Source organism: Sorghum bicolor, chromosome 3, assembly GCF_000003195.3.
Source record: "Sorghum bicolor cultivar BTx623 chromosome 3, Sorghum_bicolor_NCBIv3, whole genome shotgun sequence".
Taxonomy (NCBI): domain Eukaryota; kingdom Viridiplantae; phylum Streptophyta; class Magnoliopsida; order Poales; family Poaceae; genus Sorghum; species Sorghum bicolor.
The window spans coordinates 31,071,496-31,099,286 of record NC_012872.2 but is presented as its reverse complement, the minus strand read 5'-3'; the positions used below and the strand labels follow the sequence as shown (position 1 = coordinate 31,099,286).

Sequence of the window (27,791 nt, the reverse complement as noted above, 5' to 3'; positions counted from 1 at the left end):
TCAAACCGACATTAATCGCATGATTTTCCTTGATCCTTTAGGTCAGTGGAGCATGATCCGCGAAGTTGAAGCTGATTGGCCCCGATGCCAGGGCGGGCGCCCTGCCCCCGTGCCCGTCCGGTCTCCCGTGGCTTCTGGACTCTTCTAGATGTAGGATAATTGCACGGCACGTTAATATCTCTATGTAAACCCGATGTGTGGGCCTTTCTTCCGTATTTCCTGATTACCCCTGCAGAAATAGACAAACACCAAAACACGTGGAATTCTGTCAGATAAAACCCTATGTCTGGATGTCGGTTGCATTTGGATCCTTTTCTTTGTTTATTTGATGATTAAATTTGATACTTAAGGACCGTCAACACACATGTGATAGGAAACCATGTGGGAAAGTCTGCAAACCTCATCTCCTAAACCTGTTGGGTGGTAGCTCTGGTGTAGTCCTTATGGCGAATAGGTGACAATGCTAGTGAGGAGCTAGGAGGTGGGGGTGGAGACTAATGCTGCATAGTAGGCCTAGAGGTGGCCTGGGTACGAGCGTGAGTCAACCGCCTGAGTGGCTGCTCCTCTGCTATGCCTCTAGCTGCTCCTATGCCTGTGACGTCCCCTGAGTCTCTATCCTAGACTCTCTTTTTGAAATCCAAACCTGATGTCCTCCAATCATAATAGTGTCGGGAGGGGAACCGTGCTGCTACTCCAATTGAAGAACAACATGCCTCTATGCAGACGAGAGCTCAGATCCAATCCGAAGAGTGCCTCTGCGACCTCCTGCCTCTGCTGCCTCAACTGCTATAGCCACTACTCTAGCTGCCTCAGTGTCTCTATTAGTGCTCTTGCGTTTCTTACTGACAACTTTCTTACCCTTCTCTGAAGTTGTGAGACAACGGGGTCTATCATCACCCCCATCACCTCCTGGGGTACCTGCTCGAGAGCTAGCTGGGGCACCACTGACATTCTTGCAACGTGCCATTGCAAGAACTCAAACCAACACTGCCAAACTACTCACAAAAGATGTTGAACTGACACTCATGAGGCTTGGCCTCAATCTGTACTCGCGGGCTTGGCCCGAGTTCAACTGCCACTGACCATCGACCAACTGTGACTCATCCGCTGCAATAGATGGAATAGGTGGGATATATATATAAGCAAATATTACATCAAGAGAAGCGAAGCCCTAATGAAAGCAAGCATTGGATAAGAGATCTAGATGAAAATGGCTTACTACCTTAGGTGAGAGACGATCCCGAAGAAAAGATGAGATCCGATGACCACGGGACAAAACACAAAAAAGAACCAAGCGAAGAATGATGTTAGAACGCCCTTTCAATCGGTTCAGACATTACGTCGAACACCTTGCATGCATGAAGATGAGATCTTACCCAAACCCTAACTGCACACGTGATGGGGCTCTGCCTGGCTATGCTCACGAGGAAGAGGAGCACAACATCGTGGATGGAGTCACGCACGTAGGAAGCATGGCGGTAGCGTGAGTAGGTAGCAGTGGTGGTGGCGAGCGTGGGGTGGCGGCTCGGCGAGTTCAGCATAGTGTTAACGGTGAGGGCGAAGAGAGTTCATGAGAACAAGAACTGCCCAAGAGAACAGCCCGAGTTAGGATTTATATGGCCGTGTGCGGTTACTCCGGACATGCTTAAGTAGTGCTCACCGAACTCTTACGCATAGCGTTTGTAAAACTTGCGAGATCACTAGACGCAGGCCACCGGATGCTCACCTTGCGTCCGATGCTGCAGACCTCGCACCAAGGTCACATCGGACGCACCACACTGGACATGCTCATGATACTATACACGGGTTTGGTGTGTGCACTCCAACAGAGACAACTCACCGGATGCACGGGGCACATGTGGTGCAGCATCCGCTGCAGAGTCTGGTGCACCACAAGCCTTGGATTTCCATCTAGACTTCGTGGGACTTTCAATCAACCAAGTTCCAACATAAAGAAGAGCCAAATAAACACCGATTGGAACTAGTATGAGTGACCTCTCTGAAACCCTCAAATTTTCACAAATAATTTGCCATAGGCTAAGTAGTTTTTATGAAAATAGGCAAGAAAAAACAATAAGGAGACATCATGTGGCCATTGGCTAGGGATCTTAACCAAGATGACTGTTGAATGCTCCCTCTATCAATGGACAAACACAGCGGATGCTCAAAGCTTAACCAAAAAGAAACAACTAAGCAACAAACATGCATATGCAATGCAATACTTGAAAGTAAACTAGTGCTTGTCAAGTTTGATCCAAGGTTAAGCTTTTTCACATGCTTTATGGGCGGTTATCTTAACCATGTTAGACAAGCCCTACACACAACCTTTTTTAATTATTTTTGTTTAGCATGGCATATGATACAAAAGCTATGTACAAGAACAACACACAAACTTATTTTTTAGTGAAGTTAGAGAGATCAAGCACATTGAGTTCATTTCACAACATACAAAACCTAGCTTCATCTAGTGGTTTTGTGAAGATATCCGCCAATTCATTGTCTGTCCTCACATTCTCTAGTGATATGTCACCTTTGGGAACATGATCTCTAAGGAAGTGATGATGGATGTCTATGTGATTAGTGCGGGTGTGTTGTACCGGATTGTTAGCAAGTTTTACGACACTTTCATTGTCACACAACAAAAATACTTTATCTAGAAGTACTCCATAGTCTAGCAAAGTTTGTTTCATATAAAGAATTTGTGCACAACAAGCACCAGCGGCAATGTATTCCGCTTCGAACGTTGACAAAGCAACACTATTTTGTTTCTTTGACATCGAAGAGACTAGTGATCTACCTAGAAAGTGGCACCCTCTAGATGTGCTTTTTCTATCAATGCAGCATCCGACATAATCCAAATTAGAATAGCCTACATGTTAGAATCTTGCACCTTTGGGATACCACAAGGCTAGATAGGGTGTGTATTTTAGATACCTAAGAATTCTCTTGACGGCAATCAAGTGAGATTCCATAGGCATAGCTTGATATCTAGCAAACATACACACACTAAACAAGATATGAGGCTTAGATGCGGTGAGGTAAAGTAAACTACCTATCATAGAACGATAGAGAGTTTTGTCAACTGGGTTACCTCCCACATCCAAGTCGAGATGCCCATCTGATGCCATGGGAGTCTTGATTGGCTTGCAATCTTGCATCTTGAATCTCTTGAGAAGATCTTGAGTGTACTCTTGAGAGATGAAGACCCCTTCCTTCATTTGCTTGACTTCAAATCCAACGAAGAAGGATAGCTCGCCAATAATGGACATCTCAAACTCCTTGGACATCAAATCACCAAATTCCTTTCAAAAATCTTCATTAGTTGAGCCAAAAGAATATCATAAAAATATACTTGGCAAATGAAGATTTCCCCATCCATCTTTTTGGTGAATAGTGTCGTGTCAACTTTCCCAATCTTGAAGCCCTTTGCAATAAGAAAGTCCCTTAGCCTCTCATACCAAGCTCTAGGAGCTTGTTAGAGACCATAGAGTGCCTTGGACAACCAGTAGGCATGCTTGGGGTACATAGGATCTTCAAAACCGGGGCTTGCTCAACAAAGACAAGCTCATCAATATAACCATTTAGAAAGACACTTTTCACATCCATTTGAAATAGTTTGATATCATGGCTAGAAGCATATGCAAGAAGGATATGTATAGCTTCAAGTCTTGCAACCGGTGCAAAGGTTTCACCAAAGTCAAGACCCTCCACTTGTGAAAAGCCTTTTGCTACGAGTCTTGTCTTGTTGCGCACCACCTTGCCTTGATCATCTTCCTTGTTCTAGCAGACCCACTTTGTTACAAACACTCTTGCATCATTAGGTCGTCTTCAAGGGTCCATACTTGATTGCGAGAGAAGTTGTTCAACTACTCTTGCATGGCAATGATCCGATCCACATCCCAAAGAGCTTCCTCTATGGTTTTGGGTTCATCTTCAAGAGACACAAAAGCGTAATGTTCAATAAGTAAAGCATGTCTAGAACGAGTAGTAACACCACATGATGGACTCCGGATGATGAGATCTTGAGAGTGATCTTGGAGGAGAAGTGATGATCTTCTTGGCACCACTTGAGGAGTTGGTTGGGGAGCATCAACATCTTGTGCTTGTACCACCACTTGTTCATGAGTGACTTGAGTGTCTTCATGAGCGTCCCTCACATCCTTATCATCATTTTGGGGCACATGTGAGGAGGATGGCCCATCAACGATTTGCACTTCATCATCATCCTCTTTGGGCTTGATGTCTCTCACCGGAATATTCTTCATGGCCACCACCTACATCATGCAGATTATCACTTGCTCCTTGGGAGCTATTAGTTTCATCAAATTCAACAACAAATGTTTCTTCAACCATGTTTGTGGCATGGTTAAAGACTCTATAAGCCTTTGACTTTGATGAAAAGCCAACCAAGTAACCAATGTCACATATTCTTTGGAACTTTCCCAAGTGTTGGTGCTTCTTGTAGATATAGCATTTGTACCTAAACTCTAAAGAATGAGACATCGGGCTTCTTCGCATTGAGCAACTCATATGGTGTCTTCTCTAGGAACTTATGAGAAAAGAGCTGGTTTGAAGCATAGCATGCGGTATTGATAGCCTCGGCCCACATCTTCTCCGAAGTGTTGTACTCATCAAGCATTGTTCTTGCCAAGGTGATCAATGTCCGGTTCTTTCTTTCTATAACCCCATTTTGTTGTGGTGTGTAATTGATTTTGGGCATTCTTTGCAAACTTCTTGAATATTGATGCAACTTCGGCCTTGTCTTGCAAGAAGAATGTCCATGTATACCAAGAGTAGTCATCCACTATAACTAAGCAATATTTGTTCCCACTAAGGCTAGCATATATAGTTGGTCCAAATAGATCCATGTGCAATAGCTCAAGAACTCTAGAGGTAGAGAGATAATCCTTGGTTGGATGAGTGTTTCCTACTTGCTTCCTAGCTTGACATGTACTACACAATTTGTCCTTCTCAAATGTGACATCCTTCAAGCCTCTTATCAATTCCTTCTTCATCAACTTCTTAAGTGTACCCACTCCAACATTAGCTAACCTTCTATGCTATAACCAACCAAGTGAGGTCTTGGTGAATAAGCATGTCTTTATGTCTACTTCTTTGGAGGAGAAATCAACAAGATACAAGTTGTTGTGGCGGAAGCCTTTGAATACCATCTCATTGTCATTCTCCTTGGTCACTATCACTTCTTTCTTGTTGAATAGGCATTGGAAGCCAAGATCACAAAGTTGTCCAACCGAAAGCAAGTTGAAACTAAAAGATGACACATAGAGCACATTGGTGATGGACTTGTCATTTGATATAGCAATCTTTCATAAACCCTTGACCTTGCCTTTTCAATTGTCGCTAAATGAGATCTCTTGATTGTCCACAACTTTATTGAGTGAAGTGAACATCTGGGGATCTCCGGTCATATGTTGAGTGCAACCACTATCAATTACCTAATGTGATCCACCAGTCTTGTAGTTCACCTACACACACAAGAGATTAAGCTTGAGTTTTGGAGACCCACATTTGCTTAGGGCCCTTAACCTTCTCCACTAGTGACTTTGGCACCCAAATCTTCTCTGGCCTTTGCTTGTTGGGTGGCCACATGAAGCTAACCTTGACTTTGCCATTCTTGTCTTGCCTTACAATGTAGTGAGCATTGAAGGCAAATGGTCTAGCATGCTTGGGCAAAGGAGGTGGTAGTGGTGCTTCACACTCATGGGAAAAGTGACCTTCTTGTCCACACTCAAAGCATCTATTTGGCTTGGGCTTCCTTGGTTGATCATGAGAGGCTTGAGCTTTCACTAGCTTGCTTTGTTGAGCCTTGTAACCCATTCTACTTTTGTCCATCTTCATGACGTTGTTCATGAAAAACTCACTTTGCAAGTCCTTCCCTCTAATGAACTTGGCTAGACCCTTGGTGAGATGTTCTTTCTCTAGCTTGAGCTTCTTGTTCTCTTGAGTTAGTTTTTTGATGATAGGATCATCCTTTGCTATCAAGCTCTTCCATGATGAAAGACTCATCTTCTTCTTGCTTGTCATACATCAATCAAAGCTTGAGGTATTTGTTCTCTTCCTTGAGCTTCTTGTTCTCATATGCAAGATCTTTGTCTTGATCAAGTATTTCAACCACTATGGTTTTGTGTATTGCTTGCTCTTGCAACTCTTTCTTGAGCTTCACATTTTCACACTTGATCTTCTCATTCTCTTACTTGATCTTGATAATGTCATCATAGCTCTTGGCCACTACCACATTTTTGCCTTTGCAACTACCACATTTGCCAATGCTCTCCACAAGTAAGTCATCACAAGAAGTGGCTACATGAAGCTTAGCAACATGGTTAGTAGCAACATGTGGTTCATTGATGGCAAGATCATAAACAAGCTCAAGATTATCATTATTCACTTTTAGTGTTGTGAATTCTTCTTTTAACACCCTATGCCTAACAATGAGCTCATCATGCACAACCTCAAGTTTATCATGTTTTTCTTTGAGCTCTTCTAATAGGAGTTTGAGCTCCTTGAGTTTGGTGGTCATGATTTCATTTTGATCTCTAAGCTCACTAGACTTAAGTTTTGCAAGAAGAGATTCATTTTCATTTTATAGCCTTTTATTTTCACCTCTAGTCTTTCTTATGATTTTAGAGTATTTGTTAAGCAAGTTGACAAGCCCATCATAAGAAGGTGATTCAAACTCACTATCACTTTCACTCCTCTCATCCTCACTTTGTACCTCCTAATCACCCTTGGCCATGAGACATAGGTGTGTAGAGGATGATGATGATGGCGATGGTGGTGGAGATGAAGCAATAATAGCAATAGCGACCACCTTCTCATCATCACTCTCATTACCAGAGGAGTCAACACTTGAGCTTTCAATATCGGTGAGCCAATCACCAACAATGTACGCCTTGCCATTCTTCTTCTTGTGGTACTCCTTCTTCTTGCCACCCTTCTTCTTGAATGACTTCTTGTCATTCTTCTCATCATCACTTGAGTCATCTTGGTCCTTATTCTTCTTCTTGTACTTGTCCTTCTTGGGCTTAGGACATTGATGGGCAAGATGACCAAGTTCACCACAATTGTAGCAATCCATCTCACAGATGGGCTTTCCCTTGCTACTTGTGAAGAACTTCTTCTTCTTGGAGTCAAAATTGACTCCATTCTTGTTGAGCTTCTATATCATCTTGGTGGTTCTTCTCACCATGAGAGCAATGGTGGTATCATCATCACTTGAAGTTCATGATTCAACTTCAATCTTGTTGGACTTGCCCTTGAGAGCCTAGTCTTTCTTTTCTTTCTTGGATGATGAGGAGTATTGTTGGCACCCCTTATCTTATACTTATAAACATCATTTTAATAAATAAAATAAATATATGGTAGGGCTTTGAACTAACCTTTCCACAAGTTTTGTTGCAAATATAAATTTCAGGTATGACACGTAGAAAGGTGCAAAAGACATGAGAAAGCGCACTTCAAGAAAGCGTATTCAGAAAAGGCATAAATCAAAGATTAATGGAAAAGCCCACCAAAACACCGAACTGGATCCATCTGTAACCACGGGAAGGATCAGGGCCCAGAGACGAACCCACCACGCGAAGGCGGTGGCTAGGGAGGCCCACTAGTGGTGTGGCCGCACCCTGGTGCGGGCGCACCCCCCATGGTGGCAACTCGGTACCACCTTTTTCAGGCGGTTGCATGGCGGCATGTGTTGACGGTTCTTAAGTATCAATTTTAATTATGAAATAAACAAGGAAAAGGACCAATATACAAATAACACCTAGAATTAGGGTTTGATCTGACAGAATTCCACGAGTTCTGTTGTTTATCTATTCCTGCAGTGGGTTATGAGGAAATATGGAAGAAAGGCCCACATGTCGGGTATACATAGAGATATTAACGTGCCGTGCAAATTTCTATCATCTAGAAGACTCCAGAAGCCACGGGAACGAACGGGAAGGCGATCGGACCCGGGGGCAGGGCGCCCGCCCACCTCCTGTAGCCAATCACGGTGAATCCCACGGATTATGCTCCATCGACCTAAAGGATCAAGGATAACTGTTCAATCAATGTCGGTTTGATCCGATGGCCCAGATTCATTTGAAAAGACTAAATAAGCAAGGCCCCCTGGCCCCTAGAGGAGAGAATCCCAATTATTCATTAGCATATTTTCCAGAGAGGATTCAGAGAGAGAGGTTCCTTAGGGTTCCCACCTCATAGGACGTAGCATCCAATGTGAGAGTAGATTAGTTCTACTAGATTGAGAGAGATAGAGTGGAGGTGTAGATCAGAGGAAGCCCGGCCTGTCGGTGTCTACTCTGAGGTTGTACTTGCGGGATCAAGTCTCCCAACCCGAGGCTTGCTCCTAGGATTCTTCAGTATTTCGACTTCTAAATTCTAGTAAGTTCTTTGTTTTATTGTTCTTTGGTTTATGAGTTTACTTTGATCTCTTCGCGTAGAGTTTAGAGTAATCATCTCTAGCGTAAACGTGGTGTTTGGGCTAGGATACTCATAGATATCCCCTGACTAGCTGGACCGTGGTAGTAGCGAGGAACGTGACATTTCTGAGTTACCTTTGTAGCCCATATCCCGTTAGTAGGATCGATAGGGTTTATAGGTGCGGGTCGAACATCCTCTGTGGTGTCTATATTCCGTGAGCCTCCCCAACAGAGCAGTAGATCATCCTTACCAAGGTTAGAACGAGAGTGCGGTTGTAGTCTTCTCTATACATCACTCACATCGAATCACAAAGTTTGTAGCCTAAAGGTTAGTAGTAATAGACCGGGTTAGTCAGATGCACGCTTTCTCCTAGTGGTAAAAATATAAATATGATACTCTGGATAACATCCCGGGTGAAGTGCTCACCGATATCCGTGCGATTGCGGATCATTTTTGTGATTGCGTTACCAAATATCAACAGCATGCATAGGATGGTTTCACCTCCTACCAAATTTAGATCACCATGAACCGTCCTTGTTGGGCTATAAATAGATGGCTCCACTCCATTCAACACACACACACCATCATTTGGAGCAATACACCTCACATTTCTACACTTGTTCTTTAGTTTAGATTCAGTAGTAGAGCAAGGCAAAGCTAGCAAGGAGAGCTTGTCTCCTTGGAGGATCATAGAGCTTCTTGGTATGAATACAATTCAGTTCTCCTCCATGAGCAAGTTCTTATCTTATTTATATGATTATGTAATTGAATTAGAGTATAGTTGTGTTCATATCTTGTTCATAGTATATGAACTACTTCTTAGTTCTTGTGCTATGTTCTTAATGTGTTCATCCTTGTTCTTCATCGTTTATTGAATTAGTATGAATAGACAAAGGATTAAGATTGGGGTAACGGTTCGTTGGGCTGTGATGGCCACTCTTAGCCGAGCCTGTCAATCTAAAGTGTTGGGGTCCTGGGAGGCTAGGAGGCATTTCCAATTACATGGGCGAGGTGCTCGGGTATGCGGTGATCAGCGGATGCACAGGTATCTTTCGGGTAGAGGGGTTGGTGGCAGGGTAGTGACAGCCCTATCATCCCTGGTATTCCCCCACGATCAGGTATTCCGGTAGGAGTTCTGTAAAGTCCCTATCGGCTGGATGTCCAGCTGCGGGGATCTTCCCAGAGCCTCAGACTTAGTTCTAACTCTAGTTATATTGATTAGATGTTCTACTAACAACTCTAGTTATATTGATTAGATGTTCTACTAACAATTTTGTGCATAGTTATATAAGATCAATGTCGGCTCAAGTAGTTGTTCTTTATTTCTTTTATTTCCTTATTTTTCTCTTTATTCCTTGAGGTTGCCCCGATGAGTGTGTCCACTATCCATATTTTAAAGAGCCTGTCGTGACCCTTGATTAGACTATGTCTACCTATGCATCTCAATAAGTGATCATGCTACAAACCAAGCTAGATGCATTTGTTACGCCCTCCTACGGGATTAAATATGATAACCCTTTAATACTCACGGGTTGAAAAGCTAAAATGATAGTTCTGTTCGCTTGCAGTTATTCTTTATGTTCATGAACTATTGATTGGCGTACCTAAGTACCTTTACTTAGGATTATAAACTCTGTGCATTTATCTGGCGCCGTGCTATAGCTTTGCATATCGTAAGTAAGGATGGTTAGGATGGCCAATCCGGCATTCCTAATTATTGTTACCACACTGCACTGCTAAGGCCGGCGCCGTTAAAGGCCTTGGGTTATCTCTCTCACGTAATGATAGTTATGGTATACCAACACCCGACATTTCTGGTGCCATTGCTAATGATGGATTTATAGTCTATCTTTAGTAGTGACGCTAAGAAATGCCAACAAGCATTTCAGGCACCGTTGTCGTGGAGGGCAATGAACAATGCAAACATCTAGCTTTGGCATTTAGCATTGATTACAAAATAAGCATTAGTAGCCATAGTTTAAGCAGGTTAATCTTTGCTGTTTTCTTCCTCTTTTTATTGGAATGAAAATAGGATAGTGTATGAGCGGTTTCAACTTGCCGGCAAACTTCAACAGCAATCCAGAAGCACTCCTAAGGAAGAAAAGGACTCGTGCCATTTCTTCCTCTGCCACGCCATCGACAGTCGAACCAATCACCCCCGCAACATCCGTTTCAACCACCATGGCTAGGTCACTCCGCGACTATTCCACCCCCACTGTTGCCAACGTGCTCGTTGGGCCAGCAGTCAACACTGGGAATGGAAACTTCGAGCTTCGCACTGGCCTACTCACGATGGTGCAGGCAAACCAGTTCTATGGTTTGCCAAGTGAGGATGCAAACGCACATCTACAGAACTTCCTTGAGTTGTGCGAAACCATCATCATCATCAAGGATGTTGTTGGGTATTTTAAACGCAAACAGAAAAATCCGCAAGCGCACGGATACCGATGTAGCTTTCACCCAGGAGTATTCCAGAGTATCGATTTTCCACAGGAACATGAGTGTACTAATTAAGATTCAAGATCACCCAAGGATAACTATATAATTAATTTTGGTGGGAAGAGAGGAAGTTTCCTGAGAGTTCACTAGTTGATCTAAGAATCAAGAATTACTTCAAAGATTATTTATTTCGGGACATCAGAACACTAACCACAGAAAGAGATGAGAAGGGGGCTAGGAAGCTCTGACTACGGTCCTACAAACACCAATCTGAACAAGGTGGAATACGTCGACCGTTAGGGCTATCACTAGCCTAGGGCTACCACAACAATCTGCAGGATTGGGTGCAATTCCAGATAATTGCAAGACTAAACACCACGTCTAATCTATTAATTACTACTCTAGCGTTGCAAGGACTAGAGCACTTGATGCAAGCGGGAATCCAATAAATAACTTGAATGTAAATCAAATTAATTAAAGAACTTAGGAATTATGAATTGAGGAACTTGGAGAACGATGAAGAACAAACCAGTTGCTGCAAAAGTACAATGTTGAGGAAGATCCGACAGATCCGGCTCCTCCTCCGCTCTCCTCTTCTCTCTCCATATTTTCTAGATTACAACTAGAACTAACTAGAACTAGAACTACATGAACTAGAACTAGAACTAGATGAACTAGAGGGATCCTCTCTACCTGGATGAATAATTTAAACCCTAGCTTTGATTCTATAGAAGAGATATCTTCTCTAGGGGCCAGGGGGCCTGCTTATATAGCCCTTCCAACTGAACGTGGGTCGTCGGATAAAACCGACCTTAATCGCACGGTTTTCCTTGATCCTCAAAGGCGGTGGAGCATAATCCTCAAGGTGGAGCCTGATTGGTCAAGACACCTAGGCGGGCGCCCAAGGGGGGAGGGCGGGCGCCCTGCCCCCGGGCCAGCTCGGCCTCCCGTTCGTTCCCGTGGCTTCTGGAGTCTTCTAGATGATAGAAAATTGGCGCACACGTTTATATTTGTATGTAAACCCGACGTGTGGGCCTTTCCTCCATATTTACTGATAACCCCCTGCAGAAATAGATAAACACCAAAACTCGTGGAATTCTGTCAGATAAAACCCTAAGTCTGGGTGTTGGTTGCATTTGGATCCTTTTCCATGATTAGTTGACGGATAAATGTGAGCATTAAGGACCATCAACAAGCTCCCCCAAGCTTAACCTTTGCTTGTCCCTGAGCAAAGCTAAAATCAGCAAGAAAATAGGGGTTACTTTTATGCCTCTTACTACAGGTTTTTTTTAAGTTATCACTAAGGTCTTAAGTGATTGAAAAACAAAACGATCAAGTCAAGCACTATGTCTCAAGTTCTTCTGTCGTAAGCATTTGCCTTCTTCTTGAAAGATATATAAGTAGAGCTTTAAAAGTTTTAGCATACTTGCTTTGCATTTTGCTATGTCAATGCTCGGAGCAAAGGAGAGGAATGTCATACTCCTAGATCAAGACCTTTGACCTTTTTGAAAAGTTTGTCATCTCTTACTGGCATATTGCTTATTAGAGGGACCATGGGCTATCAAGTGGGCACCAAGTACCCCTAATTCTACTATCGGACACGTGTCCATTTTTTCCACTCAGGTGGGTATCTTTGTACCCCTAATTCTACTTCACACACTTGTCCATTTTTACCTCTCGTCTCACTGTTTTTTTTCGAATCAAATTTTTGCATAGTCCCATGCCTCTAATGTAATAATACTTCGGAAGAGTGAATCTTTTATATTTTTAAAACAAAAAGACCTTGATCTTTGGAGCATGATAATTCTCTCAACCAAAACTAGAAGAATTAACAATGACTTGAACAAAGCAAGTGCCCACAGTTTTAATATTTATATCTTATAAGACTCTAGGTATTATTTCAAACAGGATCTCATCATTTTATTTTATTTTTTTGAACTTTTAGATTTTCAAAAGATAAAATCTCCAGAACTCTAGCGAAACTTGGAACAAGTTAAATAGTAGCTCAGACCTTCTCATATCATGTTTGTCAATTACCTAGACTTGGATCAAACTTTCTTTTTATTTTATTTAAAACTTAGGATTACACAAAACTATTGTATATTACTCAAAAGAAAAACTTTGTTTGGTTTCATGGTTATGCATTTTTTATTTATTTCCGAATACTAGTAAATAAAACTAAGAAATAAAAGTAATACTTATCTAGATACACGTGGGGGTGCCTCCCCCAAGCTAGATGTTGACATAGTCGTTCACTCTTGTGGCCTGCATGTTTGGTCTCACTCTTCTTAAGCCTCAAAATCCTACACAACCCAAATAGACAACAAAACTCGTGGACCATGTTAAGGGTTAGGTAATTGTCTAGAGCTTATGAGAGCTTAATGTGAGAATTCTATGAACTCAATCACATCAAGTTCCTCTACCATGTTGTTTTGTGGCTCGAGATAGATTTTTAAGCGTTGACCATTTAGTTTAAAAGTGTTACCTATGTCGTCTTGAATGGTAATGGCTCCATGAGTTGAAGTGTCAATAACCTTGTATGGTCCATCCCACTTACTTCGTAGCTTACCATGCCCAAAGAGCTTAACTCTTGAATTGAATAGTAGAACCTTATCTCCAGGCTTAAACTCCTTGTGCTTGATTCTCTTATCATGCCATTGTTTTGTTCTCTCTTTATAGATCCTTGAATTGTGGTAGGCTTTCTCTCTCCATTCTTCTAGCTCAGATAGTTGCATCAGACGATTCTCGCTAGCGAGGTGGAGATCCATGTTCCATTTCTTGAGTGCCCAATGAGCCTTAAACTCTACTTCCACAGGCAAATGACAAGTTTTTCCATATGCAAGTTGATAAGGTGACATGCCGATGGGTGTTTTGAATGCGGTTCTATATGCCCAAAGTGCATCAGAAAGTTTGTCGTTCCACCCGTACCCATCTCATCTACGGTCTTTTGTAAAATATTTTTGATTTGTTTGTTATATGTTTCGGCTTGACTGCTAGTCTGAGGATGGTATGGTGTTGCGACGTTGTGTTGAACTCCATGATCAGCTAGGTAGTTCCAGAAGATTTTATCGATGAAGTGGGAACCTCCATCGCTTATAACTATCCGGGGTATACCAAAGCGATGAAAGATTACTTCATGAAACATTCTCTTGGCATGTTTTGAATCAGTTGATCGACAAGGTAGGGGTTCTACCCATTTGGATACGTAGTCCACAACTACTAAGATATACTCGCAATTCACGGACATAGGGAATAGCCCCATGAAATCAATGCCCCATACATCGAAAAGTTCTACTTGAAGATTATTTGTGAGAGGCATTTCATTTCGTGAGTTGATATTCCCATGTTTTTGACATCGGTAACATCTCCTGACAAAGTCCTTTGTATCTTCATACATCGTTGGCCAGAAAAAGCCACTTTGCCAAATTTTAGCATGTGTCCGGAATGCACCATAGTGTCCTCCATATGGCGAGGCATGGCATCTTTCCATAATTTGAGTAGCCTGAGCCATAGGAACACACCTTCTCAAGAGTCCATCAGCGCAAACTCGGAAAAGATATGGCTCATCCCAAAGGTGGAAACAACTATCGTGAAGCAACTTCCCTTTGTTTGTACCAGGTGGGACATAGCCTTTTACTATAAAGTTTACGATGTCTGTGTACCATGGATCTGCATGTGTTATCTTAAGCAGGGTGTCATCCCTTAGGTAGTCATTTATGGGAAGCTCATCATGTGTTTCCTTATATTGAAGCCTAGACAGTGGTCGGCTACGGAATTCTCTACTCCCTTCCTATCTCAGATTTCTATGTCCAAGTATTGGAGTAGAAGAATCCATCGAATTAGACAAGGCTTAGCATCTTTCTTAGTGACGAGGTACTTGAGAGCAGCATGGTCTGAATAGATTATTATCTTTGCCCCCACTAAGTAAGATCAAAACTTGTCTATAGCAAAGACAACAGCTAAAAGCTCTTTTTCAGTTGTAGTGTAATTAAGCTATGGTTCAGACAGGGTTTTGCTAGCATAGGATATGGCATAATGCTTTTTATCCTTGGTTTGTCCTAAAACTGCACTAACTGCAAAATCGCTAGCATCGCACATGATCTCAAAAGGAAGATTCCAATTAGGTGGTTGGATAATTTGGGCTAAGATGAGTGCTTTCTTAAGAGTTTGAAAAGATTCATGACACTCATCACTAAAGATGAAAGGTGCATCCTTAGCTAGAAGACTAGTTAGGCGTCTAGCAATTTGAGAGAAGTTCTTGATAAAGCGTCTATAGAACCCTGCATGTCCCAAAAAGCTACGGATTCCTTTCACATTCGTGGGAGATGGAAGTTTTTCAATAACTTCAATCTTTGCTTTGTCCACCTCTATACCATGTTCGGACACTTTATGTCCTAGCACTATTCCTTCCTGAACCATAAAATGGCATTTCTCCCAGTTCAGGATTAAGTGCTTTTCTTCACATCGCTGCAAGACCCTATCTAAATTCTCCAAACAATGATCGAAGGTTTTGCCATAGACGGTAAAATCATCCATGAAAACCTCCATGATCTTCTCAAACATGTCCGAGAAAATAGACATCATGCACTGTTGGAAAGAAGCTGGAGCATTGCACAATCCGAACGACATTCGTCGGTATGCATAAGTTCCATACGGGCATGTAAAGGTAGTCTTTTCTTGGTCATCTGGGTGGATTCGGATTTGGTGATATCCAGAATAACCATCAATGAAACAGAAGAACGAGTGGTTTGCAAGCCGTTCCAACATTTCATCAATGAAGGGTAACGGAAAGTGATCTTTCTTTGTAGCCTTGTTGAGTTTTCGATAGTCAATACACATACGCCACCCAGTGACAATTTGTTGAGGGATGAGTTCATTCTTCTCATTCCTAACGACCGTTATTCCTCCTTTCTTTGGCACTACTTGGATAGGGCTAACCCACTCACTATGTGGCACAGGATAAATAATCCCAGCATGATAGAGTTTGAGGACCTCTTTCTTAACAACCTCTCGCATAGCATTGTTAAGTCTCCATTGTGGTTCCCTTGAAGGTGTAAAATTGGGATCAATAGGGATACGATGAGTGTAGAGAATGGGACTAATGCCCGTGAGATCTTCGAGAGAGTAGCCAAATGCTGATCTATGCCTTTCAAGAACAGTGACAAGTTGTTGTGTTTCATAATCGGAAAGGTTGTCACTGATAATTACTGGAGTTTTTGGGTTGTTGTGCAAAAAGACATATCTAAGGCCAGAAGGAAGAGGTTTTAACTCTATCGAAGGAGGTGAAGGTTGTTCATTTTTGTCTAGCTCAATGGGTTCTACCAACTTTTCTTCTTCTTGAACAAAGTGTTCATGATTAAAGAATGGTTGGGCCATCTCCTCTTGAGTGAGCATTAAGATCTCCTCAATTGGATCAAGTTTGGGTTCCACTATCATGTTAATTGATCTAGCAAGAGGAACAACAATAGTGGAATTCCCAACCTTGAAGTCTAAATGACCTCGTTGTGGTTGTTCTTGTAGAAGTTTCATGATTGGTCTGCCAATCAAGAGAGGAATCTCCGGTATGTCAAAAATGTGAAAATCTAGACATATTCTAGAGTCCTTGATTCTAACAGGAACTGCCCTTAATACCCCATGGCTTTCTAGAATTAATCTAGATGGACCTTGTAAAAGTTTTTGAGATGGGGTTATGGACTCGTTGGGATAAAGAGTGTCAGCTAACTCCTTGGAAATAACATTTATCCCAACATATGGATTGTAGTGGACCTTCCTAGCGGACCCTCTAATTTGGCACAGAAGAATGGTTGAAGGAGTGATGATTCGAGCTACCTCAGGAGCTACTCTTAGAATGGATTGAGTGGTCCCTGCTAGAGGTCGTGTTTGGATACAAAATTTTGAGGTGTTTCTATAATCTTCAAAAAGATCTTCCTCAAATTCAAAGGGATGCCCTAAAGGTGGTTGTTCATCATCCCTTAGTTGGTTTTGCATTCCCTTATCAGGAGGTTTCTCTACAACCAAATTAATAGATGGGTCAGGTGGAATTTCTAACTCTGTTGCAAGTTCCTCATCTTTTGGTTTAGGATCAGGCTTGACTTCTTTTTCTTCTTCAGGAAACTCATCATAAATGCCTATGTAAGGGGTATTTTCAAGGATTCTCTCTAGGATAGCTCTCCCCTCATCTATGAGTTTGTGTGCGAATGAGCCTCCTGAAGTAATGTCGAGGTGAAGAGCAGCTTCCTTGTTTAGACCACGATAAAAGTGGTAGTATAGTACATGGTCAGGCAAGGAAAGGTTTGGACCAGAATTGTTAAGGCTTGTGAACCTAGCCCAAGCTGCTCCTAAAGTTTCCTTCTCTCTTTGTTTGAATGTAAGAATTTCGATTCTAAGGTCAGCGATACGAAAAAGTGGGAAGAAAGCGAGACAAAAGTTGTCCCGAAGTATATCCCAATTTCCATTAACGCCTCCTACAGAATGAGCATACCACTTTTTTGCTCTTCCCAAAAGGGAGAATAGAAATAATTTCCATTTAAGGGTTTCTTGTGTCATGCCGGAAATAGATCGGCAAGAGCACAACTGCTCGAATTGTCTAAGGTGGGTGTATGGATCTTCATCTACTTGCAAAGAGAAGGGTTGCTCCTGAATCTTGGATATTAGATCAGGGCCGAGGTCGTAGCCATCTGTAAGAATTGGATGTGATGATGGTGGTGGCTCTAATTACTCGCCCTTTGGAGCAAAGAATTTATAGATAGGAGTGAAATCCATGCGGTATGGTGAAAATGGTATTTTAAACATAAACAGAAAGCTTGTTGGGTATTTTAAACATAAACAGAAAAATCCGCAAGCGCACGGATACCGATGTAGCTTTAACCCGGGAGTATTCCAGAACGTGAGTGTACTAATTAAGATTCAAGATCTCCCAAGGATAACTATATAATTAATTTTGGTGTGGAAATAGGAAGTTTCCTCAGAGTTCACAAGTTGATCTAAGAATCAAGAATTACTTCAAAGATTATTTATTTCTGGACATCAGAACACTAACCACAAAAATAGATGAGAAGGGGGCTAGGAAGCTCTGACTACGGTCATACAAACACCGATCCGAACGAGGTGGAATACGTCGATCGTTAGGGCTATCACTACCCTAGGGCTACCACAACAATCCACAGGATTGGGTGCAATTCCAGGTAATTGCAAGACTAAACACCACAACTAATCTATTAATTACTACTCTAGCGTTCCAAAGACTAGAGCACTTGATGCAAGCGGGAATCCAATAAATAACTTGAATGTAAATAAAAGTATTTAAAGAAATCAGGAATTATGAATTGAGGAACTTGGAGAATGATGAAGAACGAACCAACCTGCTTATATAGCCCTTCCAAATGAACGTGGGCCGTCGGATCAAACCGACCTTAATCGCACGGTTTTCCTTGATCCTCAAAGGCGGTGGAGCATAATCCTCGAGGCGGTGCCTGATTGGTTGAGACACCTAGGCGGGCGCCCAAGGGGGGAGGGCGGGCGCCCTACACCTGGGCCCACTCGGCCTCCCGTTCGTTCCCGTGGCTTCTTGAGTCTTCTAGATGTTAGAAAATTGGCGCACACGTTAATATCTCTATGTAAACCCAACGTGTGGGCCTTTCCTCCATATTTCCTGATAACCCCCTGCAGAAATAGACAAACACCAAAACTCGTGGAATTCTGTCAGATAAAACCCTAAGTCTAGGTGTTGGTTGCATTTGGATCCTTTTCCACGATTAGTTGACAGTTAAATGTGAGCATTAAGGACCATCAACAGATGTTACCCCTGAAAGCGTCAAGCTCCGCTTGTTTCCCTTCTCCCTCTCGGGGATGGCGAAGCAATGATTCTACCAGAGCAAGGAAGCTGTCAACACATGGGACAAATGTTCCGCGGCGTTCCTCGCGAAATTTTTTCCCATGAGCGAAACAAATGCTCTGAGGGGAAAGATATCAAACTTCCAGTAGACTTCACTTGAATCCATTCCTGAAGCTTGGGAAAGGCTCCAGCAGTATATCCGGGCCTGCCCCCACCATGGGATGGAAGATTGGCTCGTGCTTTAGAATTTCTACGAGGGGCTCATGCCCATGTCTAAGGGGCACGTCGATGCCGCTGCTGGAGGCGTGTTCCTCTCCCTGACCATCAAGAATGCTACGGCATTAATTGAGAAGATAGTTGTCAACCAGAGTTGGGGAGAGGGATGCAAAACACAAAAAATCATGCATACCGTGAAGGAGACGGATCTGCTTGCCGCAAAAATAGACCTACTAATGAAGAGATTGGACGGACAAGCCACTGATCCTACCACCAGCACTGTCCAAGCCATCGACTCACGCATGACATGTGAGGAATGTGGGAATGTTGGCCACATGGGGATCAAGTGCCCTGGAACCCAGGAGGACGCATCGTTCATCAACAACGGGTTCCGCCAACAATAGCAAGGTAATGGGTGGAACAACCAAAACCGCCCCCAAGGTAATTACTCCAGTTTTAATTCCTCCCAGCCTTCGCTGAAAGATCTTGTGCTAGGTCAGGCCAAAATCAATGAAAATCTTGTTAAAAAGCTTTCTGAAAACGATCAAATGTTTGCCAACATAAATACAAAGCTTGAATGCTTGACCCTTTCTGTTAGAGATCAGCTGGCTTTTAATAAGAAGATCAAGTTAAAAGTAGCTCAGCTTGCTTCTGCCGCTAAAGCTGTTGTTTCTCCTGATTCTATGGAAAATGTAAATGAGAGGGGGTAAGACCACTCATGATCCCCCTTATCCTAACCATAAGACAGGAAGGGTGCCACGGCAACAGGAGGAAACACAGGTAGAAGGGCCAGCTCAACCATCAGAAGAATCCATGGAAGACGAGCCGACCCCAAACAACTATGGGGACACCATGATGCTACCCTTTCCCACAAGAGAAAGGAGGAAGATGAAGGACGGAAATGAACAGTTCCTCTGCTTTGGGGAAATGGCCGAAAAGACGCACGTCAGTGTACCATTGATGGATATCTTGCATATTCCGTCATACTCCAAGTTCATCAAGGACATCATCAACAAGAAGCGACCATTGCCGTCCACTAAAGTTGTCAAGCTGACACAAGAATGTAGCGTAGCTATACTCAATGAGTTGCCCGAGAAGAAGCAGGATCCTGGGATCCCCACAATCTCTTGCTCAATTGGGGCCCAGCAATTCGACCACGCCCTATGTGATTTGGGGGCGAGTGTGAGCGTCATGCCGAAATCAGTCTTTGATAGGCTGAACTTCACCAACTTGGAGGCAACCACCATGACACTCCAGTTGGCAGACTCGTCAGTCCTGTACCCGGCGGGGATTGCTCAAGACATCCCTATCAAGATCAGAGGATACTATGTTTCAGTGGATTTTGTGGTGCTCAACATGGAGCTCACTAAAGAAACACCACTAATCCTGGGAAGACCATTCTTGAGTACGGCTGGAGCACAAATTGATGGTGGGGCTAGAGAAATCCACTTCAACAATAATGGCCAAGAAGAGAAGTTCGAGTTCAGGCCCGCCGACAACAAGAGTGCAACATGATACGCATCCTCTATGGGCCAAACCCCCAATGCATCAGGCAGGTTGAGATCCAGCCTCAACTTATTAAAAATACAAAAATATCTAAGAAAAATCCAGAGCCAAAAGAAAAGGCGGCTCCTAAGAAAAATAATAAGGAGCAGAAAAAGAAAATAGCTCCTAAAAAGAATGAAAAGAGGGACGAAGTCACCAAGCCTTCACAACCAAAGCAGGTGTGGAAACCAAAGCAGAAGGTTGAACAAACTTCCACACCTCCAAAGGTGATACTGCTAAAGTGGAGGCCCAAGCAGGTCAACCGTCTACTCCTCCCAAGACAGATGTGCCATCATCAAGAAAGAAGTAATGGGAGAAGAGTCCCTCTCAACGGACTATAAAGATGCGCCCTTGCCGAAGGTAAATCGGTAAGTTATCCCTAGGTAAGTTTTTACTTATTAAAAAATATAAATATATATTTTCTTTTTACTTATTTATTTATTTTGAATAAATTCTTTCTATTTATGTTTTGAATAAATGGTGCATTTGTTGTATTTATGAGTAGTCCATATTGCCCCTATGATCTTTTCTTCATTTTTGAATCTTTGTGATCATGGGTATCAATCACTCATTAATGCATGATAGTGTGATAGCTTTTAGAAACTTTTCCAAATTCAAAAATCTATTCCACACACTATCACTCTGATTCCACTGTGCATCACGATTGATGGTAACCAGGATCGCGAAATACTCAGAGAGGGAAAGAAATACCCGAAAGACTGAGGCCGACTGGTGGACCCAGTGGTGCGGCCGCACCCTGGTGCCGGAGCACCCCCAGGTCCGCCAATCGGCCCCAATCTTTTTCTCTTCCTCTTCTGCACTGATTAGCATCACATCCATGGTTATGATCAAGTTGTCTCCAGATTAGAGACTGTGTTAGCACCTATAAAATCCTCCATATGCCTCTTCTCTTCTCACATCAACCATTTCTCATCTCCCACTTGTGAAGATTGCTAAGCACTCCTATTCTTCAGCAGTGACCATGTCTAGCTATGCCCTCTCGCTGATCAATGCTCCCAAGACCATAGCCAATCTAGACATAGCACCTTACCAAGAGAGTTCTAGCAAGGAGATCCATGTTGAGAAGAGAAAGCTGTTAGCGTTGTTACCAGCAATCCACAAAGCGGCCACCAATAGCGCTGCCAACATACCCACTGTTGACACTAGCTAACACCACTTAGATACTAGGTTGTCATCCCTAGCATGGTGCCAGAGTGTACAAAGGTATTTATAAATGTAAAGGCTCTCTAGAAAATAATCTATTTTATCCGCAAGAGCACAGACAAAACACCTCATTGTAGCATTTCACCAGGTAAGTATTTCAGGTATCGTTATTTATAATTTTGCTTAGGAGAAAAGGATTGCATGAAGATAATGATAAATCTATCAAGGCATAGATTAGAGATAAACTTGCAAGAACATGATTACTAATGAGGAACTCGTCACACAATCACTTACTTTGGTAGGGGGTAAGCCATAATAATAATGATAATGAAGTATACGCTCTTGGGCAAATAACGCAGCGATTAGAAAATAGACTACTCCTCATATATGTAAGGTGATGTCGGATTAACTAGAGAATGGATTCTAAGTTATGTACTATCTACTAAGTCACAATCTACTCTAGTTATCTACAAGATCATATATAGCATAAAAGACTCTTCATTCATATAGAAGGAACATTGCTAAAGTAAATCAGAACATCGTAAGACTTACTCCACAATACAAATTCTGCCTGTCCTATCAACGGAGGGTGGACTATATAAGAATCAACGAAGCTGTCACTATCGCGAACTACCACACGACCCAGCCAATAGGATACATTTGCAGGTAAATAACATGTAAGCACCACGCCCACATGTGATCTACCACTTAACTCTCTCGAGTCAAGTGCTAAGCGCTTTGCAAACTTATACATAAACTCATTATCAATCATAACTATATCAAATATAGAACTAGAGCAAACTAAGAGCATAATAAATAGAGACATAATACAATTAGAACAAAGTATTAGAGAAAGATATGGAATAATACCAATATTTATTACCGAAGATCCAAATCCAGAGCGTAGTGCTCTACTTCTCTAATTGCTATCTAATCAATCCTCTAAACTTGATGGATTAGGGAGTAGCTAATTCTAATTCTCTGTGGGAGAGATGTCTAAACCCTAACTTTGATGTCTACCTCTGATAATGATTTCTCCTCTCTCCCCCTGGGTGGAGAGGCCTTGATTATATAGTCCTTTCAAGTGAATTTGGGCCGTCGGATCAAACCGACATTGATCGCACGGTTTTCCTTGATCCTTTAGGTCGGTGGAGCACGATCCAGGAGATTGGCTCTGATTGGCCAAGGGGGGAGGGCGGGCGCCCTGCCCCCGAGCCCGTCCGGACTCCCGTTCGTTCCCGTGGCTTCTGGACTCTTCTAGATTGAGGAAAATTGCGCGGCACGTAATTATCTCGTTGTAAACATGACATGTGGACCTTCTCTCCATATTTTCTGATAACCCCCTGCCGAAATAGAGAAACACCAAAGCTCGTGGAATTCTGTCAGATAAAACCCTAATTCTAGATGTTTGGTGCATATTGATCCTTTTCCATGTATAGTAGATAGTTAAATTTAGTACTTAAGGACCGTCAACAAACTCTCCCAAGCTTACCCTTTGCTCGTCCCTGAGCAAACAGCTAAACTCAGATGGATCAGGAGTTGCTTCGATGTTTTCTTTCGTGACAGGCACACATGCTTTCACATAAAAATTCTTCCAGATTAGAGTGAAGTGCCATGGAGCTTAGTACCAGCGCTTAAGTCTTAAGTAATTGAAAGACAAAATAATTAAGTCAAGCACTATTCCTCCTGTCTATACTTCACCTTTGTTCCGGAGTTTTGCATAAGTTTTCAAAAATAAAACTCAAAGTTCCCAGCAATGATTCTCTCAAGTCTCTCTATATGTGGTATTTGTGGATCCTTACCAAAAATGTCACTTACCTATAGCTAATGGAATATTTAAGTGGAGCTCATTAGGAGTGAAAAACAGCTCATACATATGTTGTCTAATCGAGCCATGGATCCAAAGGAACTCAACATATAATTAAATCAAGATGTGCATGTGTGGTGGAGTAAATGATAGTAATGGTAAAAATATAAGTAATGATAAAACTTACTTCTTATTGCTCCTTATATTGCTATCTCTCCTCTTCTTTGATCTTTGCTTTGGGAGGACATGGGCTATTATTATTATTATTTTTTCAGGTGGGTAGTAGATACCCCTAATGTCGGACACTTGTCCATTTTTTCCGCTCAAGTGGGCATCTTTGTACCCCTAATTCTACTCTGGACACTTGTCCATTTTTACCTCTCGTCTAACTTTTTTCTTTCTTTTTTGAGGTTCCGGGCACTTGCCCCTTTTTATTTCCTCGTATATTTTTGCATAACCCATGCCTCTTCTGCATTGAACCTTATTGGAGAGAGAGAATAACAACACTTGGTACAGTGAGTGATAATATTTTTAGCAATTTTAATGAATGGTGGTGAATGGTGTAGTAGATGTGTGCAAGTGAATATCTTAATTTAACCACATGAAAAGCTCCTAAGGATCTACACAGCTCGATCAAACTCAATGTGAAAATAGTAAAAGATGTTATAGCAAGTATGGCTGTGGTAGGAAGTTTGTCATGCTAGGAACTCATCATGTGATTTGCAAATTTTCAAAATAAATCTCCAGAACTCAGTGTAGTAGGAACAAGATAAACAGTAGCTCAAACTTTATATCATGCCTTTCTCTTACCTAGACTTTAGTTTTAGGTTCATGCTTCCCATAGATAGTAATTTCAGTTTTAGTAATTCCTGGAAGAACTCCAATACAAAAGCTAGGTACTTGTATGTAAGCAAATAGAGCAACTGTTCATCATTTCCATCATGTATCTTTTTGGTCTTTTATTTTTCTAGAGATTAATATGGAAAATAAAGCACACTTATCTGCACACTCTTTTTATTTTGTTTCCATATTTATAGAATGCAGTGATTTAAAGCAAGAAAATATTTATTGGGTTTTCTAAATTTTTCCTTTTAAGATAAATAAAACACTAAAACAGAAAAGAATAAATAAGAAAAGCAAATTAAAACTTACTTGATAAAATGGGGAGGAACTCCCCCATGCTGGATGTGGTTGTCAGTCTTACCCAATGTTCCAGAATCGCATCATGGTGGTGATGTTGTCGTTCATTGTTGTGGTGTCTTGTCTCAGTTCTTGTACTGCAGTGGCGTGGTCCTGGTTGCATTTTTGTTGCTGTTCCAAGAGTCGTCCATGTTCTGCTTGTCTATTCTGGATGTCAAGGAGGGTGTTGTCGGTATGGGTGAAGAAGGCGTCGGCCTCTTGGTAGTAGTCATTCATGAAAGCATAAGAGGCCTCAGAGTATCGTCCTGCATCAAATTGGGGCGGAGGTCTGGATCCTGAAGCTCCATATGGATCAGTGGAGTGCCTGCCCGTATGAAATGGCGGGTTTATCCACTGGTGATCTTGGCTCCCCGGCCATGTCTCCTGTGTTGGCTCTTGTGGTTGAGCATGCCGAACCCATGGGTCCCGAGGAACTCGAGAGTTGTAGTCACAATAATGCTGGTGAGCTGCTTCTTCCGGCCCGAGACCAGCTTCATACCAGGTGCGTTCTTGATGGGTGGTCGTCCATTCAGATGCCACTCGTTGTGGAGCTCTCTGGTTTACCGGTGTCACTGTTTCTGGTAGCAAGATAGGATCAAGAGTGGGGGTGTGAATGAAATGTTTGTTCTTTAGCTGCTGGTAAAACTTCCTTTTCTCTACGGGTCTTTAGTCCAAGGTCTCCTGTCTTGAGGAGGACCTTAACTTGTGGATCAGATGAAGATGACGGAGCTTGCGTGGGTGTTGGGTCAATGCTCATCTCTGACGGGTGTGAGGAGTGTCGGGATGAACTCCTTGTACCTATGTTCTTGAGGACCTTCCCTGCGTTCTTCACCTTCTTAAACATCCTGTAGACAAAAGTTGACACACACACAACTAGTCGAAAATGTGAGAGAGAATGTTAGTGGTCAGTTGTCCGAAATGTCAGTAGTCCAGGGGTTAGTCGTTCAAGACAAGTTTTTATTTTGGTAGCACCTCCCCGTAAACAACTTTTACTTCTGCTCTGGACAGCGGGATCACTACTTACTAGGTGAACCTTACTCTTTCACTCAAAGACTACCAACCTCTCTTCCACTCTTCTCTTTCTCTCTACTCTCTTCTTACTTCACTACAAGAGCTCCTTCTGTGGAAACTAAAACTTGCGTGGTTTTTTGGAATGTTTGTGTGAAGAAGTTGAAGGCAGGAAGTGGTAATTTATAGGAGGAAAGGGGGGCAGGGTGGGCACCCTCTGTAGGTGGGCGGGCGCCCACCTTTGGTGGCCATCCTGGCTGCCTTTTCTCCACTCCCTGGTTTGCTTAGCTCTTACGCAGAATAATAGTTCAATGGTGGTGGTTAGTCGGTGGAAAAATGCTGGTGAGTGGAGATATGTTGGTGGATCAAATAATGTGATGGGATGTGTGTGGGGTGTGGTGTATGACATGTGGGACCCAAGGGGTGTGGGTTATGTTTCTAGAAGGTTGATTAAATATAATGCAGAAAAAACTATGAGAATTAAAACTTATTCAAAATGATGATCATGGAAAAATATTTTTGTGCCTCCACAATAATTAATAAATGTGGGTTGTTACACACCACAAATATTACTTATATGGGGATTTTTGATTATTATAATAATGCTATAAATAAATATGGATAATGCAAGAATTAAATATGCAGAAATTTAATGATGCAGATAAATACCGATTTGCCTCCCGGTGAGGGTTTGAGATTTTTAGGTCCCCCAAGCTGGACATCCAAATCTTTTAATCTTCTGAATTACCTTCCTCTGGAGATGGTGTCTCCAGTGGTTCTTCTTCATGAACTTCCTTCACTGTAGAGTCTCTCTCTGGTCTGGGCTTGAATGTGAAGTGTTCTTCTTTTCCGTTTATGTTGAACTTGATTTCTCCCTTCCCGACATCAATGGGGGCATTTGCAGTGCTCAAAAATGGCCTTCCAAGGATGATGGACACTTTTGAGTCAGGACTCATGTCCAGTACCACGAAGTCTACTGGCACAAGGAAATCTCTTATCTTGGCAGGAGTGTTTTCGGCGATGCCCAACGGGTGTCGAACTGATTGATCTCCTAGTTGTAGGCACATTGATATTGGTTCTAGGGTCGTATGCTCAAGCTTCTCGTAGACTGATGCTGGCATCACACTGACACTTGCTCCGAGATCACATAGTGCATTGTTGAAGTGTTGGTTTCCAATTGAGCAATCAATAGTGGGACATCCTGGATCCTTCTTCTTTCTTGGTGGTTTGTTGAGGATGGCCGCACTACATTCTTCTGTCATCTTGATAACCTCAGTGGTGGGCAGTGGTCTCTTCTTGTTAATAATATCTCTTATGTACTTTGCATAAGTGGGTACCTGTATGGCATCAAGCAGAGGTATGTTGACATATAATTTCTGAATGACCTCTATGAACTTACCAAACTGCTCATCCGAGTGCAGTCCTCTGTTTCTTCTGGGAAATGGCAAATAGTTGGTGTCGTAAAAATCATTCCTCATTTCTCCAGTTCTTGGTGGTTGTAGCAGATCTTCTGCTTCAACTGGGCTTTCTTCTTCTATCACTGCTGGTTGCACTGGTGCTGATGTTCTCTGTTTCACTTTTGGGTATGGAGGATCCCTGGTGGCTTTGCCTCCTCTAGTAGTTATGTTCTTTACCTGCTCAATGTTAGTGGTAACAGGCAATGCAGCAGCTAGCTTTATCAATTTAAGCTCTACCCTTTTATTGAGAGTTTTTTGCTCATCAAAGGCAGTTAATAGAAAATCCATTTTATTGTGTATATCTTTTAAGGATGATTCATTTGTATCTAGCCTTTATTTAACTTCATCATTAGTTTTTATTTGTTGAGCAATTATCTCTTTTAATGAAAGTTGCTTGAAAGTGTTACCTGAATTCATACCTTTGCTATTTGGTTGACTTGAGGTAGGTTGATATTTGTATGCTGTCTCAATGGCCCTTTGATCTTCTTTGAACTTGGCCCTCTGGTCAATCCAATGGAGCAAATTTTCCATCTTGGTTGATAATGCTTTTACTTCTTCTGGTATTTCTTCAGTTTGATGATGTTGTTGAGCTTTATCTTGGAACCAGCTTTGGTTTTCTGCTATCTTATCCAAAAGTATCTCTGCTTTTCCAATTGTAGGCTCCAAGAATGATCCTTTAGCACATGCATCTAGGCACTCA

At 42.2% G+C, this 27,791-nt stretch overlaps 1 protein-coding gene across 1 annotated transcript; it reads left to right on the top strand.

Annotated features, from left to right (window-relative positions):
* Positions 19,859 to 20,446, top strand: LOC110433681. Its single transcript, XM_021456192.1, has one exon. The coding sequence runs from the start codon at positions 19,859 to 19,861 to the stop codon at positions 20,444 to 20,446; it is 588 nt and encodes a 195-aa protein (XP_021311867.1).